Below are 23,532 nucleotides of genomic sequence, written 5' to 3'. Positions count from 1 at the left end.
GCAGTGAGGAAGCTCCCCTGCAATGGGATGCTCCCAGGGGAGGGTGTCTGCTATGGGAAACAGAGCTTGGAGCAGGAATCTCAGCCCAAGCTGAGGCCCTGCTGCGGGCTGGGAGCTGCATCACGGCCCTGCCAGGACCAGAGGAGGGAACCAGGATCACAGATACAGGAAGCCAAGGGCAGAAACTCTTCTGGGCAGCCACAGCTTCTCTGGGCACCCTGTGCCAGCGCCTCAGCACCCTCACAGGGAAGAGCTTCTGCCTAAGAGCTCAGCTCAGTCTCCCCTCTGGCAGGTTAAAGCCATTCCCCTTGGCCTGGCCCTACAGGCCCTTGTCCCAAGCCCCTCTCCAGCTTTCCTGCAGCCTCTTCAGGCACTGGAGCTGCTCTCAGGTCTCCCCTTCAGGAGCCTTCTCTTCTCCAGGCTCACCCAGCCCAGCTCTCTCAGCTTGGCCCCATAGGACACATCATTCAGACTTGTCTCCATCAGCTCTGCCTATCCAGGATGAGGGCACAAGACACAGCAGCTTAATGCACATTCCCAGCCTTGTATCTGCAGGATGCTGCTGCCTGCATGGCCTGGACCATCGCCATCCTCCGAGGCACAGGCTGCCTGTGCCCCGCTCCCAAGAGCCAAACCCCCATCCAAAGCTCCCAGGCAAGGAAGTCCATCCAATCCCCACCCCTACAACCAGCACCAGCACCAGGCACAGCACAGAGGTAATGAATGTGCCCAGCAATCACCAGTGGAAAATGCAACCCGGGGCAGAGATGGACCGGATGAGAGACGCTGCATTAAACGAATGGAGACTGCTCCTGGAATGTAATTCAAGTAGAGATATGATGGATTGCAAGCCCCTGGTTGTAAAGCATGTGTAAAGCCTGCCTCTGATGGGAGGTTTAATGCACGGGCTGGAGGATCAGAGTTTATTGCTGCACTTGGAGCAGCTGCTCCCGTTCGAGTTGAACTGCATCGTCTGGTGCTCCTGGAGCGACTCCCGACTCTCCAGCAGCTTGGAAAAGCCCTGAGGAACATCTCCTGCCCCTTCGGCCTCACGGGGAGCCCAAACCCTGCTTGGTGAGCCCCTTCCCACCTGGAGCAGCACGAGGAAGCTGTAAGAGCGGGGTGGGATGGAGTGGGAAAACACTTGGGAGGAGCAGGACTCAGAGCCACGTTTAAAGGCCCTTTGCAAACACCTCACACACAGGGTTCACTGTTCCTTGGCTTGGCAGGAACATGGGGAACCAAGGCCAGGAAAGCTTCCAGCAGCAGAGGGAAGGTGGCATGATCCTGCGGGATGGGAGGGGAAAGGGCGCTGGGGTTGCAGGCAGAGGTGGCAAATCCCATCTCCTTCCCTGCAGCGAAAGGAGCCCAAGAGCAGGATGGAAAGCGGGGCAGGAACAGCTCAGGTCTATGCTAAGGGTGCAATGGGGCTCTGGAAACGTGTGTGTGGAGCTCCAGGAGGAGAGCCTTGGGTGCCATGGGCTAGTGGAAGGTGTCCCTGCCTGTGGCCGGGACTTGGAACTGGATGAGCCTTAAGGTCCTTTCCAACCCAAACCAGTCTGGGATTCTATGATGTGAGAACATGGTTAAAGCTTCTGAGGGACAAGGCCTGAAAATGAGCCCCCTTAAACTTAGAAATGGGCAAAGGCAGAAGTTCTGCACCAGAAATTGTCTGGATTTAAGCCACCAATTGCAGCAATCACCAAGTCATTACAAGAGCAGGGCCTGACCGACCAGAGCAGGGTCTGACCCATTAGAGCAGGGTCTGACCCACCAGAGCAGGGTCTGACCCATCAGAGCAGGGTCTGACCCATTAGAGCAGGGTCTGACCCACGAGAGCAGGGTCTGACCCACCAGAGCAGGGTCTGACCCATCAGAGCAGGGTCTGACCCATTAGAGCAGGGTCTGACCCACGAGAGCAGGGTCTGACCCACCAGAGCAGGGTCTGACCCATCAGAGCAGGGTCTGACCCATTAGAGCAGGGTCTGACCCATTAGAGCAGGGTCTGACCCACCAGAGCAGGGTCTGACCCACCAGAGCAGGGTCTGACCCATTAGAGCAGGGTCTGACCCATTAGAGCAGGGTCTGACCCACCAGAGCAGGATCTGACCCATCAGAGCAGGGTCTGACCCATTAGAGCAGGGTCTGACCCACCAGAGCAGGGTCTGACCCATCAGAGCAGGGTCTGACCCATTAGAGCAGGGTCTGACCCACGAGAGCAGGGTCTGACCCACCAGAGCAGGGTCTGACCCATCAGAGCAGGATCTGACCCATCAGAGCAGGGTCTGACCCATCAGAGCAGGATCTGACCCACCAGAGAGGGGCCTGACCCACCAGAGCAGGGTCTGACCCACGAGCCCAGGGAGTGACCCATGATATGAGGGTCTGACCCATTAGAGCAGGGTCTGACCCATTAGAGCAGGGTCTGACCCATCAGAGCAGGGTCTGACCCACCAGAGCAGGGCCTGACCCATTAGAGCAGGGTCTGACCCATTAGAGCAGGGTCTGACCCATCAGAGCAGGGTCTGACCCATCAGAGCAGGGTCTGACCCATCTGAGAGCAGGGTCTGACCCATTAGAGCAGGGTCTGACCCACCAGAGCAGGGTCTGACCCACCAGAGCAGGGTCTGACCCACCAGAGCAGGGTCTGACCCATCAGAGCAGGGTCTGACCCATCAGAGCAGGATCTGACCCATCAGAGCAGGGTCTGACCCATTAGAGCAGGGTCTGACCCATTAGAGCAGGGTCTGACCCACCAGAGCAGGGTCTGACCCACCAGAGCAGGGTCTGACCCATTAGAGCAGGGTCTGACCCATTAGAGCAGGGTCTGACCCATTAGAGCAGGGTCTGACCCACCAGAGCAGGGTCTGACCCATCAGAGCAGGGTCTGACCCATTAGAGCAGGGTCTGACCCATTAGAGCAGGGTCTGACCCACCAGAGCAGGGTCTGACCCATCAGAGCAGGGTCTGACCCACGAGAGCAGGGTCTGACCCACCAGAGCAGGGTCTGACCCATCAGAGCAGGATCTGACCCATCAGAGCAGGATCTGACCCATTAGAGCAGGGTCTGACCCACGAGAGCAGGGTCTGACCCACCAGAGCAGGGTCTGACCCATTAGAGCAGGGTCTGACCCACCAGAGCAGGGTCTGACCCATCAGAGCAGGATCTGACCCACCAGAACAGGGTCTGACCCACCAGAGCAGGGTCTGACCCACCAGAGCAGGGTCTGACCCACCAGAGCAGGGTCTGACCCATCAGAGCAGGGTCTGACCCACGACAGCAGGGTCTGACCCACCAGAGCAGGGTCTGACCCACCAGAGGGTCTGACCCATCAGAGCAGGGTCTGACCCACCAGAGCAGGGTCTGACCCACCAGAGCAGGGTCTGACCCATTAGAGCAGGATCTGACCCATCAGAGCAGGGTCTGACCCACCAGAGCAGGGTCTGACCCATCAGAGCAGGGTCTGACCCATTAGAGCAGGGTCTGACCCACCAGAGCAGGGCCTGACCCACCAGAGCAGGGCCTGACCCACCAGAGCAGCACCTGAGCCTCCATCTAACCCCATCACCTCCCTTAGATCTGATAAAGCCCTGGCAGTGTCTGATCGGCTGCTCACAGCCGTGTCCATCACTGGGACCCTTCCCTTTGGGCACCTGCCCTGGTAAACATGGTTTTGCTTCACTGCTTGGATCCACTTCAAGGCCTTGAAGCACAGCAGTAAATAACTGATACTTCCTTTAAGACCAGGAAATGGAACCAGGATCTCGGTGTGCTCTTCACTCCAGCTCTTCACTATTTAATGAAGCCCCTGGCTGCTAGCAGAGGTCATTCCAGCAGCTCACACCCCAGCACCAGGGCTCTGAGCAAGGCAGGGAAATTGAAACCTTAATGGGCACTTCCAAGAGAGCCGTTTGCCCTTGGTAGCATCACTTGAAACCCATCAGCTTAAGTAAGTGCTTCTTAATCAGCCCTGGAGCTCCAGGAAAGCAGCAGAGGGCAGGAGGTGGCTGCTTTCCCCTGTGTAATGCATCTTACGATGATTTGTGGGTGCATCTGCATCAGAGGCACCGAGATAAGGCCATTACCTGCCCTTCCGTGCACTCCTCCAGCAGGAGCTTGTGGTTTAACTGCCCGCTGTGGTTATGTGACACAGGAGGAGGATGTGGGGAGCTCAGGATGCTGTAACACGGATGTGGGAGCGCACACAGGGAGCGGTGCACTCGGTACGGGGAGAGAGCAGGGAAATGGGTTTGGGTTTGCTCCTGTGGCTGCCAAGTGAGGAGCAGCACAGAGGATGCCGATACTTTGACAGGCTGAGAACACTGGGGCTGTTGAGCCTGGAGAGGAGAAGCTGCGTGGAGACCTCAGAGCAGCTTCCAGTGTGTGAAGGGAGCTACAAGGATGCTGGGGAGGGGAGTGACAGGACAAGGGGTGATGGGCTCAAACTGAAACAGGGGAAGGTCAGGTTGGAGATAAGGAAGAACAGGGGAGGAGCAGGGCTCATCCCAGCCTGACTGCGACACGGTGAATGACAGCAGACGTGACAGTGAAAGACTGCAGGTGGGGAGCAACAACACACAAGGCCTGAAAGGGACAGAAATCAGCAACCTTTGGAGACATCCATCAGGGATGGTGACACCTGAAAACACAGAGAACTGGAGGCAAGCACCAAAGTGCCTTGATAAAGCTGCAGCAGCCACTGAAGGGCAGATCTCGATGCCCAGACCCTTGGTCCCTCAGAAGCTTTCAGCTCTGTCACCTCTTTCTTTGTTCTAGGGGCAGCCAAACTCCTTTGCAATGCAGAGAATGGAGATGAAGGCCTCAAAGCAGCATCCTCCTCACTTGTAATCCAACCCCAGGGCTCCTTTGGGAAGCTTTCAGATCCAGCACTGGCTGACCTCCACCCTGCGCTTCCTTCTAATGGCAGTTGGCACGAGGACAGCCCCAGGCCTAATGGAGCAAAACACTCTGTGAGGTGCCAGCACCAGCTGGGTCTCGGGCTGAGCCTGCCCTGTGTATCTGATGTGTGGAGCTGGTGCTTTGCCAGGCTCAGCTCCAAGCCCGGCTCATCCAGACGAGGTGGGCAGGATGCTTCAGGCCAGGGAGCGATGCTGCTGGGGATGCTGCTCGTGAGCAGCCTGGCAATAACCTGGTCCTTGCTTTTGTCTCCACCTCCAAGGAGCAGCAAGAGAGCAGCAGTGATAAAAGGGCCCTTAGCACAAGGTTATTTTCTAGGGCATTAATCAGCCTTGTAAGAGACCCATTGAGAGCAAAAAGACACCAGACCAGAATGCAAAAGCAGAGCTTAAACTCAACACCTTCCCCCCCCCTTTTCAATATATCTTTAAGGAAAGGGTGAACTCAAACCAGTGTTTGCAGTGTGGGGGCTATTTGCTTTAGAAAACAAGCTATCAGCAAACACACCAAGTGACTGGCATCAGGGAGCTCTGGTTTTCAGCATCTCAGCTATTCGCATCTCTCCATAAACCACCCCAGCTGCAACACAACACAATTGTCTTAAGGGGCTATAGATAAATGAAGTCTTTACTGAGCCTGTTGTTCTGTTGGAATAACACCCCCAGCACCCCAGAATTACCTCTGCCTCCGTCTGCTTAGGACTTGGAATCAATGAATCGTCTCCTCACCCTTGGCTGAGCTCAGTCAGATGATTCCCAAAGCAGCAGCAGCAGCAGCACTTCCCTGCTGGATGCACATGAGTTATCCCACTCGTTATCCCAGAACAACCCCACTCTGCCGGTGTCCTTGTGTAATAACTCACACTGACCTCAGGAACACTTGGTGGTAGGCTGAGAATGGATGGGATGTGGGTTTGCTCTCCCAGGAACATGAAGTGGATTGGCATTGGGCTTCCTCGCACCCAGCGTGGCTCCCTGCTGCAGGAGCTGGGATGCAGGAGCATCACTTGAGCGAAGCAGCAGTGATTTATGGTGCAGGGAGACCTTGAGGAGCCAACAGCAATGGAAAGCCAAGGGGTACAGGGCATTCCAGAGGGGAGGGCTGGGTTAAAGATCACAACAGCAGATTTACTGAGGCACTGCTTGGTCTGGCCACCTCCCTCCTCTGCTCCCATCCCTCAAATGTCACTGTAGGTGGAGAATTCAGCACTTGGAGACTTACAACCACGCAGCTCCTGTGTGGTGGTGGGCTCCTGCTGCAGATCTGTGCAGGCTTTTCACCAGGGGGATGCTCAAAACGTGGTTATCTCTAAGTGAACACATCAAAAATCCATGTTTGTAATGGATATAATATTATAATGTTAATGATGTTTATATAGTTTATATTCGGAATTAAATTTCTGTGGAAATTCTGGCAAAAAAAAATCCCCGCTATTTCAGAAACCCTGGATGCAAAGCTCTGAACCTTGGATGCCATGACCCAAAAGAGGGTCCCCATTAGGGCAAAGAAGCCCAAAGAGGCACTGAGGACTTCTTGGCTCCATACACAAAAGGTCTTCATCTCTATGTGTTGTCCATGGCCTCCAGCTACCCACAGGCAGCCTGGAGCTACGGTATTCCCTGTCCCTGGCTCCAGGGGGAAATGGGAGTCCCCAAGGGACTTGGGGGGTTCATGAGCCTCAGATCCATGGGGAGACAGAACCTTCCAGCAATGCTCATGAGGGTTTGGGGTGGTCCCCTCCCAAGCTTCCACCCAGCTCATAGAAGAGGTGAATTGTTCTGGTTTTCTCCTGGCCTTTCATATTATGGCAGTGTTCAAGGGCAGGTTGGACACAGGGGCTTGGGGCAAGCTGCTCCAGTGGAAGGGGTCCCTGCCAAAGGTATCCAACCCAAACCAGGCTGGGATTCCAAGACCTGGCCCCAATGTCCACCAAGACAACGCTGCACCAGCCCCAGCACTGGTTCCTCTCGACTGAACCAGCCCCAACCCACGGCACAGACTCACACCAGCCCTTCGCCAGGCTGCCAGCAAGGGGATGTGCAAGCCCTGGTTTGATGTGTTAGAGCAACACAGACACGTAAACCCCATTCTGTTGGCACAGAACTGAGCCCATTGAAGCTCTGTGGACACGTGAGCTGGCAGAGGGAGTCTGTTCAGGAGCAGCCTCCATCTGACGGTGCCACAGCATTCCTGCATTAGCACAAGGTGCCCTGCACCTGGATTTACTGCCACTGAACCCTGGTCCCATTGGCCTCCTTCACTTTCATGCCTGAACAAGTGACTGTTATCTGGCTTAGACTCAGCTCTGAGGGCTCAAGCACCTCAGGAGAGCTCAGATCCTTCCACTGACGACCCTGGAAGTCCGAGCACTTCCTGCTTCCCTCGGCCTTTCTTCCAAAGCTCTGCTTCTGGGGAGTCCTCTGGAATCAGAGCACACTGCCTGGGTAAGTGCTGGGACCAGCCAGTGCTGGGACTGGATGGCACCCTCCCAGGGAAGAGCTTCTGCCTCAGAGCTCAGCTCAGTCAGGTTAAAGCCATTCCTCTTTGTCCTATCGAGACCGTATCAGAAATACCCTTCCCTGCCCCCTTAAATCATTTACTGTACATGAACATAGAGCAATACAGCAAGATTGCTTCAAAAAGAAGCCATGACAAAGGATGTGAAATTAAGACCGGAATACTCATTATTTTCAATGCTGTATCCTTATTTTTCACCACCCAGCCTCTCAATTCTCCTTATGCATGCTTACTCCTTGTTACCCAGAGAAGCTGTGGCTGCCCCATCCCTGGCAGTGTTCAAGGCCAGGTTGGACACAGGGGCTTGGAGCAAGCTGCTCTAGTGGAAGGGGTCCCTGCCCATGGCAGGGGTTGGAGCCGGATGAGCTTTAACGTCCTCTCCAATCCAAACTATTCTATGATTCCACTCAGTAAGTTAATCCCAGGTTGTTGTTGTCTCCTGTCCACACCCGGTGCCTGCAGACTGCATCCCACCTCTCCATCATTCCCTATGGTAAGCAGGAAGGAGTCAGGGTGATGAATGGATGCAGTCCTTTGCCCAGGACACAGAGGTGAAGCTGGAGCTGGCCCATTCTGCAGGATTCAGCTCAGTAAAGAAGACAAATGGCTGTGCTGTGGGATTTACAGGAGCTGCTCTCAGCGTTCCCAATGCGACCAGACCTGGAAATCCGTTCCTTTCTATATAAACAATGGGAAAAGGAGAAGCAATTACAGGAGGCAAAAGTAACTGCACCAGAGCAGGAGCAACTGCTCTTGGGTCTGCTTTGGGAAAAGGAAATTCTACATCAAAACACATTAATAAAAGGGAAAAACTTGGGATTGGGAGAAAAGGCATTTCATGTCTTGGTTGGCCAGAGAAGAGATTCAGAGCAGCCCTGTGGAGAGGGACCTGGGGGTGTTGGTTGATGAGAAAATGAACATGAGCCGGCTTCAGTGTGCGCTTGCAGCCCAGAAAGCAACCGTATCCTGGGCTGCATCCAAAGGAACGTGACCAGCAGGGCAAAGGAGGTGATCCTGCCCCTCTGCTCTGCTCTTGTGAGACCTCACCTGGAGCATTGTGTGCAGTTTTGGTGTCCTCAACGTAAAAAGGACATGGAACTGTTGGAACAAGTCCAGAGGAGGCCACGAGGATGAGCAGGGGCTGGAGCAGCTCCTGTATGGAGCCAGGCTGAGAACATTGGGGCTGTTGAGCCTGGAGAAGAGAAGCTGTGTGGAGACCTCAGAGCAGCTTCCAGTGTGTGAAGGGGGCCTATAGGGATGCTGGGGAGGGACTCTTCATCAGGGACTGTAGTGATAGGACAAGGGGTGATGGGTTCAAACTGAAACAGGGGAAGTTTAGACTGGATCTAAGGAAGAAGTTCTTTACTGTGAGGGTGCTGAGGCACTGGAATGGGTTGCCCAAGGAAGTTGTGAATGCTCCATCCCTGGCAGTGTTCAAGGCCAGGTTGGACAGAGCCTTGGGTGCCATGGTTTAGTGTGAGGTGTCCCTGCCTATGGCAGGGGGTTGGAACTGGATGATCTTAAGGCCCTTTCCAACCTAACTGTTCTGATTCTATGATTCTATGATAGAAGATACTTCATTATGCAGTGTGATAAGGCACAGATTTATCTCTATAAAGAGAAATCTTCAGGTGATGCTGGCACTGCTTTGTAAGCAGGATGCAAGGGCACAGAGAATTATAGAACCATGGAATCCCAGCCTGGTTTGGGTTGAAGGGACCTTAAAGCTCCTCCAGCTCCAACCCCTGCCACAGGCAGGGACCCCTTCCACTGGAGCAGCTTGCTCCAAGCCCCTGTGTCCAACCTGGCCTTGAACACTGCCAGGGATGGGGCAGCCACAGCTTCTCTGGGCACCCTGTGCCAGCGCCTCAGCACCCTCACAGGGAAGAGCTTCTGGAATCCTGAACATCTGAGACTAGAGGTCCAGGTTATGGAGGTAACCTCTTGTTTCTCAGCCCATCTCTATTCCACCCCTGGCTGGCTCTGCTCTGTGATATAAACCAAATCATGGTCTGCTCAAGAGGGTAATTCCAGGTTGTATTTCGGAAGGGGGGAAGGGCTGTGATTTCCCTTGGGATGCAAAGCACATTCCAGGATGTTAACCAGCAGCCTGGCTACCTGCTGCCTGCCCTGCTGCAGCTTCAGTTCAGCCTGTGTCGGGAAGCAGCGCTGTAACACGACCGCAGCAGCTCCACACACAAATGCTGCTGTGTTCAATCGGCCTCTGCCTGTACTGAACTCAACCCAGCATCCATCACCCTCCCCTTGCCGGGAACAGAGGGCTCTGTTCCAGTTCGACTCCAGTCACCACGGAGCATTCCCACCTTCCCCAGTCCAGCCCCGAGCGCTGCAGTGCTTTGATTTACCGGCTGAGCTGCCCTGCAATGCAGAGGCACGCTCGCTACACTGATCCTCCTCCTGCATCTCTAATCCTCAATGCCCCCAGGGGAATGCCTGGAGTAGGGAACTAACGGTACAGTGAGCACGCCAGCATCTTCCCAGCTGCGTTTTTCAGCGGCTCATGTGCTGCATCCCTCAGTTCTGTGACGTTTCCTTTCCTTTTACCCCTTTCTCCACCCTCCCCCTGTGTCTTGAAGTGAGGTCTCAGCATCCCCGAGCTCACCTCTTGACGCAGGACAGAGGGAGCAGCTACTCCTCCCATCCCTCCCATCAGCCTTATGCAGGGCCAATGTGCCAACAGAGTACACACAGGCAGAAAGGGCTCTTCCCATGGCAGCAGCTCCTCTCCCAAGCTCCACGGGGAGCTCAGCATAAAGAAGGGCGGATGAAGGGAGCTATCCTCTGCCATGCTGAGAGCTGCAGGTGTTGCAGAGTAGCCATTGCTCTGTTATATAGAACCATAGAACAGTTAGGGTTGGAAAGGACCTTAAGATCATCTAGTTCCAACCCCCCTGCCATTGGAGAAGAAGGTGAGGGGTTTGTTTTCCTTCTGAATTGCTGTTAACAGCGAGAGATACCTGTGCTATACGGGAAGGAGAATTCACCTGCGTGCCTGGGTTTCTTTAAACAACCCCATGGAACAAACAGACAGCAACCCTGGCCCAATTAATCTGTAGTGAATTTTATCACAAAGCCCCATCACTTCCATCCAATTCTCGTTTTCCCTTTTGAAAGTCTGGGAAGCAGAGCCATTGGAGAAGAGAAGGCTCCTGAAGGGGAGACCTTAGAGCAGCTCCAGTGCCTGAAGGGGCTGCAGGAAAGCTGGAGAGGGGCTTGGGACAAGGGCCTGTAGGGAAAAAAAAAGGGACCCTAATGCTAAAGGGCTGTGGGATGCAGCAGGAATTCTCCTCACACAATTAGGCGAATCAAGCCTATTAATGGACAATCACACCGAAGAGTTATCATCAATCCCTCTCTTTCGTTATGCAATTACCCTAATTGCATCAAGGCAATTGAACAATTCTTTTGCTAAGTGGAGCTTTGTTACAGGCTCTTCATTCAGGGCATCGTTTCAGTCCCTCATATAAATACCACCTGAAAGGGATGGTTAAAGACCACTCTAAGTGGTGCAGAAGGGTTTTTCTGAGCAGAAGATTCACATTTCTACGTAAAAGCATAAAGCACAGAAGCAACAGCCAAGAAAATGTCCGTTTTCATCCCCAAATTCCTGGTTTTCCCCGTGGATTGATGGCCAAACCTTGCGTAACGGCTCCTGCGTCATGGATTTACTTCCACTTTTTTATTATTCAACTTTTTATACATAATAAATACAAACTTTTTACAGCCCATATAAAGAAAGCATCTTGCACCTATGCTTTCAGTGTACTGACGCTGTACACGATGAGACGTCCAATACATGCCCTGTATGAAGAAATCATAGGTAAAAAGGAGGCGTCTTTGTACAACTTCTCTTCCTTTTTTTTTTGTCTGTTTTTCTTTTTTAAATAAAATTAGCAGCTCTTACAGAAAATATCTTAAAATACAACTAAAAGAGACTTTAAATAACGCTTTCTGCTGTTTGGAAAGTCCAGGGATGAAGGACACAAGGAAAAACTGGCCAAAGAAAGCGAAGGTGAACGTTACGATGGCAATAGTTGTTCTTCTGCGTGGTGAAGCTTTCCAAATGGTTTGCAAACAGTTAAATCCTTTTTTTTTTTCTCTTTAAAAACTTCTTTTTCTTCTTTAAACTTAAGAATAAGTTTGATAAAACACATAAAAAGACCTCAAACAGATCAACAGGACAAGAGGTGCAAAAGAACGACACGTATGGGAAAGACTTCATTGGACAGGCACTGATTTCAGCACTGATCCATGACTGGGTTTCTTCAACCAGCTCCGCTCTAGGTTCGAGATCCCACTGGGAAAGGAGATTGGCAAACAGCCTGGGTTGGGATTGACAAGTATGTGTGAAGTGTATGGTAAAACCCGGTTAGATGGGTTGGTTTTTATTCTGTTTTCTGTAAATGCAGCCTCAAAAAATAGCCCTTGTTAATAAAGTAAAGGTAGAGAACGTACTGGCTTAGGAAAGAAAATGAAGACACAAAAGCAACAGAACCCTTACAACAGCTGAGAAACCCCTACCTTGTGATGATGCCTTTGATCTGATAGAGATTGCTGAAAATCATTGAGTTCATAAAGAAAACCCCTTTTCCTCCAGTTTTCCCCTCTCTTCCGACCATTTCAAGAACAAAAAGGATCCTTTTTCAGAGATCTCAATTGAGAAGTGGTTGGGAAGTTCTTTTACTCTCTATTTCTTGCCTATAAGAGCAATTGGAGACTGTGGTCTTGGCCACCACGGTGGCCTGAAGGCTTCACAGGAGCCAGAGGTTCTCCTGGCTCCCTGGCTTTGGCTAATGAATGGGTGTCCATGTGGGAATATGCTACAGGACCATCCAATGCCAAAACTAACTAATGCATGTAAATACTCTAAATGTAACTCCTAAGATGTCCTGATGCCAAAGATACACTGCTAATGATGGATAATAAAGCACACGGCAATAACTGGGAGAAGAGTGACCCAAATACTTGGGCAACAAGAACCCAAACCAAAAACCCCCCAAAATCTGCTAAGAAAAGAAAAAAAGAAGCTCAATTTCCAGATCTAGACAAAAATCTCACTTAACTTTTCTACCAGTTGGTTTATGCTATGAAACAAGATGTTGCTACTAATTCAGCACCTCCAGATTAGATACTCTATTCCTAAATGTACTGCATAAATATGAATACAAAGGACGTAACAGTTGAACTGTTCATCATTGAAGAGGTGTGCATTAACGTATGGTCTGCATCAGTTTGCCTCATCTAGAAGATTCTTTGCCTGTTTCTTCCTTTCTGCAAGGGGATTGAAGAGGAGCCAGCCTCTATTTATACTTATTTCAGTTCCCTTTCTTTTCGTTCTGCAAATCTGATTAATCCCTAATCAGACAAAGTAAATGCTACTTGAAGAATGGACAATCTTTTAACACATTCCTATGGCAACAGTAATATACTGTACTAATGCACGTGGTCGAAGGACGTTATGACTAAGTTGCATGAAGGAGGCTCTTTCTCTTCAGCCTCCGTATAAAAACTGACCATCTTCAGCCAAGAGAGAAACCTGCTCCAAGGCAATCCTCTGCTCGCTGTTTGGCCTGTCTTGCTTTGTGCTAAGAGAGGAAGAATGACTTATATAAATCAAAGCAACAAACTCAAAAGGCACAAAATAGTCATGACTGCGGGAAGGAGTCCACCAGGTCACTGCCACATAAAATCCTCCCTATCTCTTGTTCTAGTCAAAGTCTTCATCATGCAAAGGTGCCTAAAAACTGAGATTCGACCAAATACCACGTTTGGTCTTGATTGTAGCACTACTACTTAACTAGTCCCATCGTTACACCAGGGTGATTTCCACGTCCTCTATCTTCTCTGTGGTCCGGCGGTGATGCTGTGTTGGGGGTGGCGGTGCTGCTCGTACCTGAAACAGCCAGAACCAGCCTGTAACTATCAGAGTATTTCAGAGCTTGTATAGACTAAACCAGCATTTTTAGGCTCGTACCTCCAGATGAAGCAAAGGTGCAGGTTATGTATGAAGATCAACAGAACTACAGCGAGAAACCAGGTGAATTCAGGTCCAGCCATCCCCAGTTAAGCCATCAAGGCTCTCCTCTATAACTTGTCGTTACTCTTAGGTGGTTTTCCTCCAGGATAACTAGCACTCCCAGCAGTGAAGTATCCCACTTATTCTGCATGCACCCATGGATAATTGAGTACCTAAACCTGGGATACACTTTGGATCTTACATCAAAGGCTGAAACCTGATGATGCCCTTGCCTGGAACTCACGTGGACTGGGAGCTACAACAATGTCTTGCTGCATCTAAGTGGCTTATTGGTATTTACTCAATCCCTGACCTGAACGATACACACCTGAAATCTGATGCTATATTTACACACTCTGCCACATCAATAAAGTTATTACTGCTCCTGAGAGAGCTTATCTTAAGTGCTAACAGCTTTGCATGGCAGGAGTTTTGGCACATGATTGCAGAATACACTGGAGTGACTTGCTATGGAAAACATAAACTGTGGAGCAATAACATAATAAACTACACGGTATTTTCAAACCAGGCATATTTCAAATGCAAAACTAACAGAAATCCTCCCAGTTAAGGCATGACACTGGAGTAATATCCTGAAAAGACACTAAACTGCAAGAAACTCATGAAATATAAAGCTGTTACATGGGAAAGCTGAATCAGCATCTTTTTGCAAGGGAATATGAAACTTCTCCGTTGAATAGCTAAATGCTAAACGATGCAGCACTACCTCTGCCTTGTGGATAAAGGTAACTCACTGACTAACTGGAATAGTGAGAATATAACTTATGAATAGCCCAAAACGCTCTTTTTTGTGCAACCGTTGAGGATGCCAGGACAATGCAACTGAATATGATTTGATTTAGGACTTTGAAACCATCCCAACCTTGATTGCAAAGTTAATCCTAGGAGATGGAGTTTGCAAGTCCTAAAGGGATTAAATTCTTCCTTTCCTTTTCTGGCAAAATCTCTCTTTTGAGGCAGCAAAGACAAAACAGAATATATAGATGTTATAATTCAGACTTTTAAACCCAAACCTCTCAAATCAAGAGGTCTGGAAGTAAATTTAACCCTAAATGCAATGGAGTCCACACATTACCACAAACTGCTGGCAAGCAGATGTGTCTGCTGGCACACTGGAGGAGAACTGTATGAATGATAGAATTAAATGGTTCTGGCATTTATTCACCACCTTTTCTAGCTCTTTTAAGGGGTTATTCTATGTGTCAAGGCCAGAAATAACCTCCCGATGCCTGCAAAGGCACTCTGAGTTTATCACCTCCCACCTATTTTGCTCTCACTATAGATGCAATTTCCCCACAGGTTAGATTTCACAATCTACATGCCTCATGCAGAGATACAGAGGTGTCACACCTATAAAGGCAGAGGTGGAAGAGCAGCTTAGGTGAAGGAGAGGGGATGGGTAAGATTCAAGGGCATCTTTAAACACAATGAGGAAGTGTTTAAACAAGTGCAGCTTTGTTTTGTTCTAGTGTTTACTTCATCTCCAAGAGCTCTTGTGTCCTCCAGCTTTTGGGCACAGCTTTGCTATTATCAAAGGGGAGTGAACAGACCTTCCCCTGCAGTCTTCATCTGAAATAACATGCTTTAATACACAGTAATTGCATCTGCAGAACACAGATCATCAGTGCTGCATCACCCCCCTGCTTTGAATGCACCCATCCTGCTTCACCTAAACTTGGCTTTTATACCTTCCTAGCTTCAAGAGAACATCAGGATTAGGTTTTAACTCACAGGTCGCAGTTTCCCATAGGAACTTTCAGGAGGAACTCGTGGAGGCTGTGAGAATCCAGGGGACTCTGAGCTGAAGCTGTTTTCTGAAGGGGGAAGGAAGAACCCATCAAAACCAAGCCCCTCAATATCACTGAATGAACTTCAGGTGGCAAAAAAAGCTTCTTCCCCCACCCCCAAGTATGAAACAGGAACATTCTAACTGAAGCATAGAATCATAGAATGGTTTGGGTTGGAAAGGACCTTAAGATCATCCAGTTCCAACCCCCTGCCATGGGCAGGGACACCTCACACTAAACCATGGCACCCAAGGCTCTGTCCAACCTGGCCTTGAACACTGCCAGGGATGGAGCATTCACAACCTCCCTGGGCAACCCATTCCAGTGCCTCAGCACCCTCACAGGAAAGAACTTCTTCCTTAGATCCAATCTAACCTTCCCCTGTTTCAGTTTGAACCCATCAGCATCTTGCTGAGCCGTTTCTTTGGCCATCCCCAAATCTCTTACCATTAGTTGAGGGTGATCTGGGGAAGTACTGAGAACCTCGTTTATCCGGACTGTGGTAGGGGCTAGTGGGAGGCTGGTCATACAGGGGCAGCGGTGGAAGGGCATGGTTAGGCTTTGGAGTTGGGGATACCTGTGGGAAGAAGAGACAGGGCTTGCAGCAAACCTCACTCACTCCTTAACAGCTTTCATCTACCCCTCCAGGCACAGCCAGTTGTGTGCCGCATCCCTGCACTAGAAGTGACACATCAGTACACAAGAGCTGTCCCCTGGAGGAAAAGTACGTGTTCAAAAGTGCTGTCAGGTAGGGTTTTGAGGAGCAAAACCAAGCTACCCAACAGTGATTGCATGTGTGTTAAATCACAGCTTGCCACTAAGCAGAGATCTTCATCCTCTCCCAGGTAATGCAGACGCTGGGAAGGTCAGCTGCAAAGTCACTTGGCCAAGTGTGCCTCTCACACAAAAGCTCCAAGATGACAGTGAGTTTTATCATATGTATCATGTAAAAGTGAAGTTTTTGTGGTCTGCCTCAATCAAAGACTAAAAGTACCAGAGAAATTACCTTGTAGGGAACACAAAAATCCAGTTTCTAGCCCAGTTACACAGGAGAATGTGTCTGATTTTCTAACATTAAGAAAAAAATAAGAAATGAGGCCGTTTTGGCAAAAACCACTGTAATTCACTATTTGACAGCGCTCTGCCCTTCCAGACTGAGAGGATACAGAACAGATTTCAGTATGAAAACATTAGATGAGGGCTGAGGGAGCCTGTAATTCTTTCTGCCAGCCTGCATTTGATGTCTCAGTCAATGCCATAAATTCATTACAGGAAGTAGACTGGGAATTTCCTCCTTGGCTTCATTGCCTTTCCACCCAACTAATTGCCTTTATCCACAGATCCATTACATTTGCTAAAATACATCAGTTGGGCACTATTAGGCTGGGAAAGAAACTCAAAGTGAAGCACTCGAGGTTTGGGTTTTTCATTTTATCCTGGCTCTGATTTGATTTTTTTTTCCTTAAATTGGTTCTGATTTATTTTGCTAGAATTATTTAGGGGGTTTCGTTCTTAACTTGATCCCAATTTGTTTTTTTTTTTTCCCTCCAGAAGAAGCAAATCTTTGAGCATTGCAAAACCACCCTAACAAACTCATACCCCCCATCACCCCAACCCCTCAACTCTTTACATACCTGAATATCTCCAATCCACTGAGTCTCTCCGTTTTCTGAGGCCGTCAGCTCCTCAACTAAGACGGACGGGAACACCCCAACGCGCCCGTTGAATTCTCCTTCCCAAAAGCCATCATCATCCTGATTTTCCTTGTTCAAGATGCGGATGATGGCTCCTTCCGGAAAGGACAGCTCGTCATCCGTCTGGCCCTCGTAATCGTAAAGTGCTTTCACAAAACACACTGAAGGATGGAAGAGGAAGAATAAAAGCGGAATTGGCAGAGGCATAAAAAAAAACAATACCATAGATACAGCTAAGGTTGGACTTAATGATTTTAAAGGGGTTTTCCAAGCAACATCATTCTATAATTGCTGAATCAAATGATTTTGGCTCCAAGGAGACCTTAGAGCAGCTCCAGTGCCTAAAGGGGCTGCAGGAAAGCTGGAGAGGGGCTTGGGACAAGGGCCTGTAGCAACAGAACAAGGGGAATGGCTTTAACCTGCCCCAGGGAAGACTGAGCTGAGCTCTTAGGCAGAAGCTCTTCCCTGAGAGGGTGCTGAGGCACTGGCACAGGGTGCCCAGAGAAGCTGTGGCTGCCCCATCCCTGGCAGTGTTCAAGGCCAGGTTGGACACAGGGGCTTGGAGCAAGCTGCTCTAGTGGAAAGGGTCCCTGCCTGTGGCAGGGGTTGGAGCTGAATGAGCTTTAAGGTCCCTTCAACCCAAACCAGGCTGGGATTCTGGTTTTGGTTTTCCTTAATTTCAGTTAATCTCAACTCTGAGAGACAGATAAATTACGCAGGTTTGATATGAGACTGGTAAATACTGAGAAGAGTTGTACTCAGAAACTGGTCAAATAGGAGACACTCTCATATGCAGCATCCAACCTCAACATGCAGAATCCTTTGAGAACAAGGCTGACATAGACTTCAGTTTATTGGTATTTACCACTGGAGTCTCCATTCAGGGTGCCTGAGACCAAGTCAGCCTCCGTGGAGTTATTTGAGGTGTGTGATCTGTTATCCAGTGCGGCGAGGGACTGCAGCATGCTCAGCAGACTGCTGGACGTTGGGAACTGCAGGTACTTCTCTGGCACATAGCCCACATGACCTGCTTTATTCCGTGCCTGTGAAAAGAGGGGCATAAAAGATTCTCTGGTTTTGCTTATGGCTCTGAAAAGAGTCCAAATGCTTCTCCTGGCCCGAGTTCTGTTTTTAAAAGTAACAGTGAAATTATTGACGGCAGCCCCAAGCAGAAGGACTTGGGGTGTTGGGTGAGGAGAAGCTCCCCATGACCCGGCTTCAGTGTGTGCTTGAGCCCAGAACGCCCCCGTGTGCTGGGCTGCACCCCCAGAGCGTGAGCAGCAGCTCAGGGAGGGGATCCTGCCCCTCTGCTGTGCTCTGGAGAGACCCCCCCTGCAGCCCTGATCCAGCCCTGGGGCAGCAGCACAAGAGGGACGTGGAGCGGTTGGAGTGAGGCCAGAGGAGGCCATGGAGCTGCTGCGAGGGCTGGAGCAGCTCTGCTCTGGAGCCAGGCTGAGAGAGCTGGGCTGGGGCAGCCTGGAGAAGAGAAGGCTCCTGAAGGGGAGACCTGAGAGCAGCTCCAGTGCCTGAAGGGGCTGCAGGAAAGCTGGAGAGGGGCTTGGGACAAGGGCCTGTAGGGCCAGGCCAAGGGGAATGGCTTGAACCTGCCAGAGGGGAGACTGAGATGAGCTCTTAGGCAGAAGCTCTTCCCTGGGTTGGAACTGAGCCCTAAGGTCCTTTCCAACCCAAACCATTCTGTTATGACTCTATGAAAAGAAAACAATCTCAGAAAACCAATACCTTTACCCAGTCTTCCATATCTCCATCTTCTATCACCTCCAACACCTCATGTTCCTCTATGGTCAATTCATCTGGCTGAGAAGCCTGAAATGTATTACAGGAAGATTACAAAATCAAGGTGTGCAGGCCAGGCAGTGTAAAGAACATTCTCATCCAGACTTTTATTGAAGCTTATGTGGTTTCAAGAATTGAAAATTCTATGATATAGCATAGTTTAAAACATAGTATAAGTGTTCTTCTATACACTTACTGATGTTCACAAGGCCCTGTTTCATTTCGGACAGACAGAAGCATCCTGCACAGCATCAACGTGTCAAACCCTATTTACTTTGGGATCTCTAATTACTCTGTACTCTAGGTCCACGTCTGCCACTGGCTTTGGCTCCACAGTGGTGTGATTTACAACTGACCTAGCAGTGCTAGCAGACGTAACCAGCCTGAATGCAGTTTGTCAGCAAAGCCTGCACTCATGAATGGTGGTTTCACTATTACAGGACAAAGAGGGGCTTTGTCACGCAGCCTGACACTGAGAAGGCATCTCTGCTACAGCCCCACCGGCTCAGCAAGAGGAATTACAGCAGGTTGTAACAGCACACACACATCTGCTGGCCCTGAAGCCAGGCAGGGACATCTCTGCAAGCTGCAAATAGGGAACAGACGTCAGGACTGTGCTGAAGTGTAGTTTAAATGTGTTTCATGATGGCATGGACTTTACTGCTGCAGATAGTCACAACTAGGTGCTAGATATATTTAATTACTGAGCCAAACGCTGACACCAGATGGGGCTTGGAGCAAGCTGCTCCAGTGGAAGGTGTCCCTGCCTATGGCAGGGGGCTGGAACTGGATGAGCTTTAAGGTCCTTTCAACCCAAAGCAGTCTATTACTCTGTGGTGATTCTATTCAAGTGCCATAAGCACCGTTACATCTATTATGTTTGCTGCATAATTCAGTTTTCTGATCAAATCGACACAAAAAGATAACTCACAAACCTTGTATGAATAAACAACTTTGCAGGTGAGAGGGTAATTCCTTAGAGTACCAGAAGGACTAGAACTACTGTCATCAAACACATCCATGCTGTCTTCAAACTCTTCACCTTCTTCCTTCTCTGCATCAGCATTTCCCTGTTCAAACAAATGAAATTGGGCATCAGACCCTCAAATGAAAAGGGAATAACAATGGAAATGAATTGATCATTATCTTTCAACGTGTTTTTTTACTATTTATGATGATCATTCAAACTGGACAAAACCCCCAATAACTAAATAATATCCAACATGATTCCCAAATAATGTGAGGAAGGTCATCAAACAAAGCAAATACAGGGAAAGAAAAGAGTAAGAGCTGTCACCAAACTACATCTTTGCCTAACTCAGATGCATTTCCTCATTCAAGCACTGTGGATTTAAGAACCAGAGAAGACTTTGGAAGCTCCAACCGCACTGATGGGCAGTTATTTATTCCCTATAAGCTATAAAGAGGGACTCGTGTCCTTTGGAGATGCAATTTGAGAGGCACAGCAAAGAGTTGAATGGGAAAAGGAGTCACTGACTGAGAGTTTCTGCTGCTAAGGCTGAATGCACTCTTGAGGAGGAGTCTGAAGTGAAGCCTCAATGGAAATACTTGGAAGTCACAAAAATAAGAGCTGAAGAATTGAAAAATCAGCTTCTCACTGGTGTGTTCTGCACAATGGGCTTGGTGCAAGAAACAACAATCCTTAGAGAAAGAATGATTAAAAACTAGGGGTAAAAGCTGAAACAGAACCTCAAGTCGAGACACTGGAAACATCCAAGTTTCCATAAGGGCAGCTGGGGCAGCAGTGCCATGAGCTGTGCTCTGGCCTCCTGCCTGGATGACATCCTGAATAAACACTTTCTCTCATGTGAAAGCAGGCCAGTCCTTCCAACCAAAGGCAACGCTGTGGGGTATTTGTGTTTGCCATCTTCCCTCTATATATTCCTTTAAATTTGGGAGTGCATTTGGTTTTCCTCACGGAGGGCTCATAAATCAGCACAAAGTTAGGCTGAGACTAAAGGCAGCCTCCCTAAGCCAGGTGATGCTGTACCTCTGCTCTGCAGCATCTTTGCTCTTCTAGACCTGGGGTGGAAGAGCACAAAACTTCATCATTTCCCAACTCAGATGAATTTGTAGTGTTGCAGTTTTTAGGCTAAAATCTGGTAATTCAGATGATTATTTCCCCCTCACATTCCCAATGAGGCCTTTAGTGACATGGTTTAGTGATGGGCTTGGCAATGCTGGGTAAAGGCTGGACCTGAAGTTCTTTTCCAACCTATCTGATTCTATGATTCAAGCTTGATTTGTTGCTGCTTGAATGTGTTGATGGATGTTGCTGTAACAGCAAATCACTGCCCTGCCTCGTGCTTTGATGTATTCCCAACCAAGCAGAAACTATGGCAAATGTAAGGTTTCCCTCTCTGGTTTCTAACTGCCTTTTGCTGTGCATGGTCTATGTCCCAGCAGCAGGAGCTGATCCAGCTGACAGCCACAAGAAACATCATGGAAATGAGTGTATCATGTCTAGAAAGAGTCCTTCAGAAAACATCTGCTCCTGGTTTCCTAACACGAGGCAGAAAATGACAGTTTCATTTTCAGTGTGGGGGCTGCTCAACCTCCTTGAATGGGTTTGTTTGCAAAGAGGGAAAACAGCAGCAATGAGACAGAAAATGAAGCAGCTTGTTTCCTAAAACTCATCTTTCAACACATTAGTGATGAAAGACAGCACAGGCAAAGAGTAAGTACATGAGACAATTACACTGAAGGTATGAGACAGCACAGACAAGAAGAAATGCAGGTAGAAAAGTGATGACATAGTTTGATTATACACATCAAAAAAGGTACGAAAATAGATATAAGATCAAGATCACTATATATATATATATGGACTTAAAGGTCTTTTCTAGCCTCCATGATTCTATGATCCTATAATTGCTGCTGAGTCAAATGATTTTAGCTCCAGGGAGACCTTAGAGCAGCTCCAGTGCCTAAAGGGGCTGCAGGAAAGCTGGAGAGGGGCTTTGGACAAGGGCCTGTAGGGGCAGGCCAAGGGGAATGGCTTTAACCTGCCCGAGGGGAGACTGAGCTGAGCTCTTAGGCAGAAGCTCTTCCCTGGGAGGATGCTGAGGCGCTGGCACAGGGTACCCAGAGAAGCTGTGGCTGCCCCATCCCTGGCAGTGTTCAAGGCCAGGTTGGACACAGAGGCTTGGAGCAAGCTGCTCTAGTGGAAGGGGTCCCTGCCCGTGGCAAGAGGCTTGGAACTGGATGAGCTTTAAGGTCCTTCCAACCCAAACCAGGCTGTGGATCTATGATTCTACCACAAAATCAGCCCACTGGAGAGGCAATGGGATATTAACTCCTTCAGCTCATTACATTCCTGTAGTAATGTAGGCATTGACCTTCCTTTCTCCTTTTTCACTCTTTACAAGGAAACACATGGAGAGCTTTGCTGAACAGACTCCCTGGATCAAAGAGCAAAGCTGGGTACCACTTACAGGAGGTGGGTACCTGGTTTCTGAGCAGTGAACACTGATCCCTCTTCAAAGCTGAAGAGAAACTGCTGCTTGTGACACGCTGCAGTAATTCCTCTAATAATTGCAAGCAGCGTAATTTTGGCCTTTGGCCTTCTAAGAATTCCATCTCCTGCTGTCCTCAGCTGGCTGCCAAGGTCAACAGCATCCTTGTTTTCACACAGGAGCGTATGTAAGTGTAAAAGGGGAAAATAAGGCTCAGAGTTTAGCCTCCCACTCTGTGGCATCTGCTGGCTCACCAGGGACTAGCGCAGGGCTTGGCTCCAGGGCTGGCTCTTGGCGTGTGTGATGAGACAGAGAACAAGGCATTGGGCACATTCCAGCGTGCACGAGGGCAAGTAAAGGAGGTGGAGTACAAGAAGAAAGGGAAAAAAGGCACTGTTAAACACAGCTATGTAACATCTCCTCATGTAGAAAGGATCTGAAAGGAATCTCAGTACAAGAACTCCTCTGGGATTTGGGAAGACTGGAGCATGGATCTGCATACTACAGCTTTAATCTCTAATTATACCACTCACCATGGGAATAAAGCAGAGACAGACTACACTGAGGAGTGCCTACAAGAACCTTTCCTGCATATCACTGTCACTGTGTCTGAGTTCTGTATAAGGTCCCTGGAGAGACATCCCAACAGCCTGAAGGCAACAAAGTGAGGATAGGGGAAGCATGTGCTCAGACTCCATTCAGCGCACACTTCTTTGAACTAAAGCTGACATAGATGATAACACCTCTACATCCCAAACCCCCTTTTCCCTCTATGGCTTTGCCACCATTACCAAGAAGACACTAAAGAAGCACAAAGAAACATAGGAATGAGCAGGAATTTTGTGTGTAGATTCCACATTCTTGCTGAAAGGGAGATGTTGTTTCTTTTAGGTGGTCAGCAAAAGGAAGCAAATCATCTGCAGTGCAAAGAAAAACCACATCCCTGCTCCCCCTGCAAGTTCTGCTCTTCAGAACGTACATTCTGGGTGTCCAAAGATGAAGATTAATCTGAAGGGGAGATAAAGTATGAATGAAGTCGTTTTTAACCCAGTATGAAGGCTATAGTTAGGGAAGTATCTACATGAAAACCAAGACTTTGCAAAAGCCTCTGAATTTTGTTAAATATTAAAAGCATGAAAATCAGAAAAGTAAGATTTATTTGAGGCAAACTGACCAAACCTTCAGGAATTTTATTTTGCTTGGTTATTGGTGAAGAGCAACACATGGGTTTGGTTCTAGTGCCAAAGGTGACAGCTCAGCATTGCCAGGCATGGAAGGGATGAAAGAA

At 49.2% G+C, this 23,532-nt stretch overlaps 1 protein-coding gene across 2 annotated transcripts in view; it reads right to left on the bottom strand.

Annotated features, from left to right (window-relative positions):
• Positions 1-12,514: 12,514 nt before the first annotated feature.
• FCHSD2 (FCH and double SH3 domains 2) overlaps positions 12,515-23,532 on the bottom strand; it is a 147,695-nt gene continuing 136,677 nt past the window's right edge. For both annotated transcript variants that reach the window (XM_057417404.1, XM_057417405.1), the window contains 7 exons: positions 19,704-19,838; positions 18,715-18,798; positions 17,840-18,017; positions 16,915-17,135; positions 15,728-15,857; positions 15,225-15,307; positions 12,515-13,349 (listed from right to left, as the gene is read on the bottom strand). In XM_057417404.1, the coding sequence (XP_057273387.1) occupies positions 13,266-13,349; positions 15,225-15,307; positions 15,728-15,857; positions 16,915-17,135; positions 17,840-18,017; positions 18,715-18,798; positions 19,704-19,838 (915 nt within the window). In that variant the 3' untranslated portion in view covers positions 12,515-13,265. The remainder of the gene's footprint in view (positions 13,350-15,224; positions 15,308-15,727; positions 15,858-16,914; positions 17,136-17,839; positions 18,018-18,714; positions 18,799-19,703; positions 19,839-23,532) is intronic.

This window comes from Pezoporus wallicus, unplaced genomic scaffold, assembly GCF_028554395.1.
Source record: "Pezoporus wallicus isolate ANWC-B61680 ecotype Strahan unplaced genomic scaffold, APGP_CSIRO_Pwel_v1 contig_13838, whole genome shotgun sequence".
Taxonomy (NCBI): domain Eukaryota; kingdom Metazoa; phylum Chordata; class Aves; order Psittaciformes; family Psittacidae; genus Pezoporus; species Pezoporus wallicus.
This window is presented reverse-complemented; position numbering and strand designations above follow the sequence as displayed.